At 35.8% G+C, this 7,468-nt stretch overlaps 1 protein-coding gene across 1 annotated transcript; it reads right to left on the minus strand.

Annotated features, from left to right (window-relative positions):
* Positions 1 to 1,742: 1,742 nt before the first annotated feature.
* On the minus strand, positions 1,743 to 7,264 carry LOC147861471 (uncharacterized). Its single transcript, XM_087322389.1, has 3 exons — positions 6,185 to 7,264; positions 4,199 to 4,612; positions 1,743 to 1,865 (listed from the first exon to the last, which is right to left on the minus strand). Exons 1-3 carry the CDS (start codon positions 7,262 to 7,264, stop codon positions 1,758 to 1,760), a joined length of 1,602 nt encoding a protein of 533 aa, XP_087178515.1. The 3' UTR covers positions 1,743 to 1,757.
* Positions 7,265 to 7,468: the final 204 nt, after the last annotated feature.

A 7,468-nucleotide genomic window follows, 5' to 3' on the forward strand; every position in this document is an offset into this window, starting at 1 on the left:
AAAAGATAACACCAACAATGACACTTACAATGGACTTTGGATCCACACCCCACCGGCCACCAAGACTAACTTACAAAGAAGTTTGGATTTGACCAAAATACTAACAACTCATTTCCAACCTATGAACCAATTTAGATGACTAACATGATGACATGTTTGTCACTCTTCATGTGATGCGTATACAATCAAACACGCCCACACACTCTATATTTTCTTACGGTTGACGAACATGATGATATGTTAATTACATTCCCTCTCTCCAAAGGTCATAGTTCATTTGTATCTCGAAAGATGATGATAAAACCTATCTACCTACCTACCTACCTCTTCTTAAAAAGTTGTGCATATATATATATATATAGAGAGAGAGAGAGAGAGAGAGAGAGAGTTTGATGAACAAAGGGGAGTACACCTTTATGTGTTGAGATTGAAAGGGTTCCTTTTATGGCAATTTTCATTGTTGGAGATGTCAAGTATATTCAATCATGAAGAGAGACAAGTATGTAAGTTAGTTGGGCATCACTTTCGTCATTTGTTCTGATAAGAAAGGTTATGGGATGTTGAGAGACATATTCATGGTTTGTAATGATATGAATATGTATCTCTCTATGTAGATATATGTAAAGATGACTTACAAGTTGTAATAGTGGGTTTTTTTACATGCAATTAATATAATTGTGTGATTTTACCGAGAGAGAGAGAGAGAGAGAGAGAGAGAGAGAGAGAGAGAGAGAGCAGTTAGTAAGGTTGCCCAATGGAGACCAGGTGGTCATGGGTTCAACCCCTACATTCCACAATGGCAGAGAGAGAGAGAGAGAGAGAGAGAGAGGGAGAGAGAGAGGCTAGTTGGATGTAGCTCAGTTGGTAAGTTGTCCAATGGAGACCAGTTGGTCATGGCTTCAACCCCTACATTCCACAGTGGCAGAGAGAGAGAGACCAACTTACCACTAGGGTAAGCAAATTACCCAAGCTTTATGTTGGTTATTTAGATTAATTCAAAAAGATGAAGAAAAGCTTTAGCTTCTCATTAGGTTATCCCATTGTGTATAGTTTTCATATCATGCTTAATCTTTGTTATATTTCTCGAATAAGTTGTGTGTGCATCATATACACGAACATAGAAATGTAGGGCACATTTTTATACTTAAATATAAAGTAAAGGGCAATTTGAGGTTGAAAGCATGAGAGGAAGTGTGGTCGTTAATGAGGGTAGATTATGTCAAAGGAACACACTCACGTATATAAATGCAAATCCACATGACATGAATAGTGTGTGAAACACAACTTTGCTAACACATGGATACTGTGAATCCATGCGATACAACATATTGTCTAATATCTACCATATGAAGATTACTGAAATATGATAACATTATCCATATGACATATAACACATTCCAAATCATGTCGTTTCTTAAGCCACATGCCATATCTCTATATACTGAATTCGCAACATCTCAAATTCCAAATAGTTGACAAAACCATCTTAACCATCAAGACAGTCATTCTAGTATTCTTTATATCATTCCAATTGTATCGTATATGTCCTCATGCTCCCACACACATCCTCTTCACTCATTATCTTCACAATGACTAGAACTTGGCTTAACAAAATGTTATTAATATCATAAGACAATTTTGACATCAATTTCACCTTAGAATGAATCAAAATAAGATACAAAATCAAAAAATTGAAGAGAAGTGTGTAAAAGTAGTATACACACAATTATTATTAAATGGGCATCATAAATTAGACATTATCTATGATTTCGATGACTTTGATGCTTTTTCCCGAGTTCCTTCACGATGACGGTCTCCAACTTCTCTTGCAGGTCAACACCTTCCATGTGAGCCATGTTTGTTATCTTCACAACAAATAGATTAGTTGAATAAACAAGGAAATATTCAACAACGGGGTTGGTTTAAAGTGATGATTAATAGACATAGAGTTGCTTGATTGATTATTTCACTAAGCTTTTCTACATTCCTTTGTCCAAATACATTGAATGAAATTTGACAATTAATAGAACCCTTACCTAGGTTCCTTAAGCTCCCTCACAATATTCACAAAACAAAAGCCAAAATAGACAACTATGGATAACGGACTACAAAAGCAAACAATGATTGATGAAAATGTTTCATCCATTATGAATAAATGCTAACCAACCATAGGCTCAAAATGGTAAGCCCAAAAGGTAGGAAAAGAAGATTAATGTGCTATTTTATTATATGCTTTGATGCAAGTGTATCTTTTTGAAATGGGCGACTTTGCATCGGACAAATATTGTGTGTGTTGTTTTGAATCTAAAGAGTGTGAGGCACATGTTTTTTGATGGGTAAGGTTTCCTCGTAAGATATTGACAAAAATACTTGCTTTATGGAAACAATTGTCATAAGAATCTATACATGCCTACCGCAAATTTGAGAAGGCAACAATATTATGACCATGTTCTAAGTTGCAAAAGAATATGATGCATTATAAAATATAACATAATTTAACAACTTACTAGATGTACTATTCCTGTACCTAATAAATCAAGTTTCCTTTTCATACATGAAACAAAAAAATTGTGCAAACGGAGGATATCTTTCTTTTGGATTTCCTCACCTTTTGTTTATGTTCCATATCAACCAAGCTAAACAATTCAAGTGGCATTTTCCTAAAAACCAAAGGTACGTAAATGGAAAGAGAACATTGAAGTTTCCTATTTTATGAAAAATGATCAAAATGTTACAATCTACTTTTCCACAGTTACTGAAAATGCCACACTTTTTGACACGACTCCCAAAATAAATAAAATGCAGTGGTGTCATAATTAGATCTAATTGTAATCATTATTACTAATGACCTTGAGATTAGTAATAGTTACATTATCACATGCTAGTTACTCTTGTAACTACAATAATTCAAATATAACACTAATCATGTCATGCCCATCACGAATCACTCCAAGAACAATAGTAATTGAATCATTAATCACATTATTTAATCGCATGCAATTGTATTTGACAACACAGAATTGAATTGATGCATAATTAACCTACAGTGAAAACAAGCAAGTTTATCTAACTACATCTTTCCTCGGAGTAAATCAATGAACTTTGTAAATAAGATTTAGGCACGTGAGGTATATCTACTTTTTGACTATGCATATTAGGCTCGATAGTGTAAAATTACCACGCACACGACCAAAATAAAACATTAAATTTTTATTTTCGGGAAAAGATAAATGATAGTCATAGAACATAGATGTATATTGTGAGTCACAAGAAAAGTCTCACATAGTCATATCAAGTTTCAACAATATTCTTTACTACAAATGAAAATTGTGGGTCCCAAAATGTCCATCCTATCTTAATATTCTAGATGAAGGTTTCATGAATGTGTACATAATTCATTATGTAGATATCAAGGTTAAACACATTCAAACAAAGTAAATATGTGGACACTCAGATCTAAAGAGTCTAGACTCCTCAATAAATTTGAAGTTATTCAAGCCCACCCTATTGCTAGCATTCAAGACAATGTTGTCATCATTCACCAAAAGTTGACAATACTAGTTGAGTTCACAATAGGAAATAATGCTCTCCACTTAACGACCTTAGCAATTATGATGCAATTATGATGTTCTTTACTTTAAAATGTGGAAAAGAAGTTGTTCCATTGATTACGAACAAAGTTCTTAACACTTGCATATACCTAACTTAGGATGTGGGGAGATTTGGGTTCCAAAACCCATGGGTACACAAAGTCATCCTCGTCATCGACCAACTATTGATGTCATAACAACTTAGAACATTCTTACGATTGTTAACATATTGCATATTTGATTATGGTTGGAAATCCCTAAATATAATATTATAACCTTGTCCAACTTTTCACTTCACTTATAAAAAAGTTGTAGTTCAAGAGATATATTTCAAAGATTCACAATTCCAATCTAAGTTAAAACTCTACGGCATTTCAATGCTCTCATGTTGATCCATATATTGTTCACCTCTAGTTAACATTCTCACAAGAAGATCTAAGGAAAGGCTAACTTGTGCCTTCATATGATACTATATGTTCAAGCATTGAGTACTTACAACATTTGGATTAGTTCATAACACTAGTAGATGAATGCAAAATCTCCAGTTGATTTAATCAAACATTTGAACTAATTATTAAAAGATAGAATTGACAATGGGAAAGCCTTACCTTTCCATGGATGGAATGGAAACTGCTATCCCCAATAGTGGTGAGGCTAGCATTGGAGATCTCAATGCTACATTTGTGAAGAAGCTTAAGGACCCCTGTCCACACACCTTTTCTCCTTGGAATGTTGAGTGTGATGAAGACATTGGCACGGGAAAACCTCACAGTGACCTCAACCATCACTTCACCACCTACTTGCTTCGTAGCTGTTTCATGAGTACCTTCCATAATATATGTCACATTGCAATTGTGAGTCCTCTCTTGTGTATTGAGTTCGTGGTTTGATTTGGTTGATACTATTTCTATCCCTAGGAGTGCCAATGTATCTAGCTTCTTTTGCTCCAGCTCCTTGAGCACTCCACGAAGCGATTTTATGTATGTGATCACCTCAGTCAAGACAGTGATCCTATCGAGGTGCTGTCATTCACAATGACAATTTTAAAAAGAAATGGAGGGGGGGGGGGGGGGGGGGGGGGTTAAATAAATGAGGATATAAATCAAAGTAAACCATTAAAAACAATTTGGATATATCCAAATAGAAATAGGAGTTTTTAGGCAACAATTAATAAATAAATGAAATTTATCATTGAAAGAAGTCTTGAGAGACAAATTTCCCCACTATTATTTCAAGAAAATTATGGATGTATAACACCTAAAGATTTATGACATGAATAATTATCGAGGTAAAGACCTTCAGCTAGAAGCTCATAATGTTGACAATACATAGGGAAAAACATGAGAAGTAGGGGTATTTTCGCAAGATAAAAGTCATCAAAGGAAGGGGGTAATGTCAAAAACATATACCAAAACTCTAAAGTCATGATAGAGATTTGAAACCATGACCTCTGAATCAATGAGAATGTTTAACTAATATCTAGATTCCCACCATGTGGTGGACAATGTAGATAAGGAGACATAAGGGAAACTTAACGTGTTCCTTGTACATAGTTAGAAAATGTTAGGGTTGTTAATGTTGGATGTCAAAGAGAAACTCTGAGGGAAAATAGTGTATGCATCGCCTCACATATATTTGACATGCCTTTAGCTAACTAAACACGATTTATAAATTTTACTAACATGGGTTCTTATAGGGAACTAGTTTTTTTTTTTTTCCCAAAATGAAGCTACTTTCCCATTAGTTACGAAGGATTATTACAAAGAGACTGTACAAGGAGGCTTAAACATAGATCGGGGAATCTCCCTCCAATCAAGTTCAAGAAAATGAGACTAGTTATAGGGGGCTAGTTAACTTCTTGGGCATGAACTCTACAACCAATAGAGTGGACCTTTTAACACATAATAAATTTGTCTCTAACTCCTCAATTAATTCACACATGTTTCATAAAGGAGGAGGTAGGGCACACAAGTTTGGGAGTTGACATGCATGTAATCTACAATATGATAATCAATGCGTATAATGAACCATCTTATCACTAAGAAGACCTATCCATGCATGTAACACCATAAAATGTAAAATGTTGCCCACCTTATCACTAATAAGATTTATCCATGCATGTAAAATGATAATATGTAATGGGTATCATTGTCATGAATTTGTTGCATATTCATTAATGAGATTTGATTAACTACGCACATGATTCATGCACACGATAATATCTATGCATATCATTAACGATTAATAACATCTATCCATGCATGTAAATTGATAATATATGATAGGCATCATTGACATGAATTTGCATCTTGGTGAATGAGTTTTAATTAACTATGAAAATGGTTCATGCATAAAATAATCTCAAAGCATATCATGAACCAATGATAAGATCTATCCATGAATGTAACATGATAATATGCAATGGGTATCATCATTATGCATGATTTTTTGTAATATGTAATTAACATGATTTTGCATGTTGGTTGATGAGATTTGATTAACTTAGAACAAGATTATTCATGCCAATGACAATCTAGTTCAGTACTTAAGGGATCTAAGTTGGTGAAATATTACGAAAAACGATGATTCATTACTTTGCGGTGAAGCTTGGGGATGAGAGATTGTAAGATGGTAAACGATTCTCGCATGCTCTTGCGGCGATGCCGCTCCGAGAGAATGTGGGCCTCTCTTGTCGACAAACCCTCCTCTCCGGCATTAGGTGAAGGTTTGGGTCTACGTACATTGGACCTCACAGACGTAGTGTCATTATGATCATGGGGGTACTCAAGTTTGATCCTTTTAGGGTGATCACCAACACCATCATTATCATCATCATCATTATCAATATTATTGTCATGGTTTTTACTAGGGCATGCCTTAGGCCTCCTTACTATGATAACATTAGAAATTGGAGGCTTCACTTCAATCACACCCTCAAATTCTTCTTCTCCTAGTCTTTTTTTTTCTTTAGCCTTTTCTTTTAGCCAACCTCTTGGTATAGTAGGGCCATTTTTAGGTGCAATTGGAGCACCCATACCGTAATGGTACAAAGACTTTTCTTCTTCTTTTTCTTTGCTAATTTGAGTGTTTAGGGCATACCCATGATCACCATCTCTAGATGTGGCTATATTTGGAGGGTTGATACTACTACTATTTGAGACATAAGTTACTCCATCATCACCATTAGTGAACCACCACCCATCATGGTCTTTGGCTACACTTGGTGGAGGACCCCTTTTGTCCACACAAGAAGCTACTTTAGCCGCACTAGCTCTATTGTAGCTCCTCGAGATGAAGCTAGCGGAAGAGTTCAGGTTATAAGAAGCAGACTTGGACATGTTAAGAGTGGAGGAGAAGGATGGGAGGGCAGAGACAACTGCAGAGAGCTTCAGAACAGAGGTGTATTGGGAAGAGTTTTCAGTGATCAATGTAGCCTGGTCAAGAGGTGGGGAACCTCTCTTGTTCTGACTGTTATTATTATGAGGAGGGAGAGAGGAAGAAGAATCAGAGATCTCTGGCTCTTGTTGGGTTGAGGGAGAATTGAACCATGGCACATCCGTTTTAGGATTGTTACTATGAGTAGAAGCTATCATGGTACACCAGTAGTCCTCATCAATGTTGAGATAGTGATGATCTGCATCAGAGGATAGGTTGAGGTAGGAATCAGGATCCATTGCAGGGGAAGCAGGGAAGAGGAGGGAACAGAGTGTAAGGACAATGTATCAATGAAGAGAGAGAGAGAGAGAGAGAGAGAGAGAGAGAGAGAGCTTAACAAGAAGGAAGGAGAAGTTATTGAGCCATTGCCATGAATGAGACTTAATGAGCTTGTATGTTTGAGAGGGTTTTAATGAGTGAGATAGAGAGAGAGAGAGAGAGAG

The sequence above is a fragment of the Azolla caroliniana genome, unplaced genomic scaffold (assembly GCF_043228905.1).
Source record: "Azolla caroliniana isolate FFs.n. ecotype wild unplaced genomic scaffold, voAzoCaro1.0.p SCAF_7, whole genome shotgun sequence".
Classification (NCBI taxonomy): Eukaryota; Viridiplantae; Streptophyta; class Polypodiopsida; order Salviniales; family Salviniaceae; genus Azolla; species Azolla caroliniana.

Excerpts from the sequence above, each read along its gene's own strand:
- LOC147861471 (XM_087322389.1), bottom strand. The coding sequence starts at position 7,264 with ATGGATCCTGATTCCTACCTCAACCTATCCTCTGATGCAGATCATCAC. Across the intron at positions 4,613-6,184 it reads TCCCCAAGCTTCACCGCAAA|CACCTCGATAGGATCACTGT; the intron begins GTAATGAATCAT and ends TGTGAATGACAG. Across the intron at positions 1,866-4,198 it reads TCCATTCCATCCATGGAAAG|ATAACAAACATGGCTCACAT; the intron begins GTAAGGCTTTCC and ends TTTGTTGTGAAG.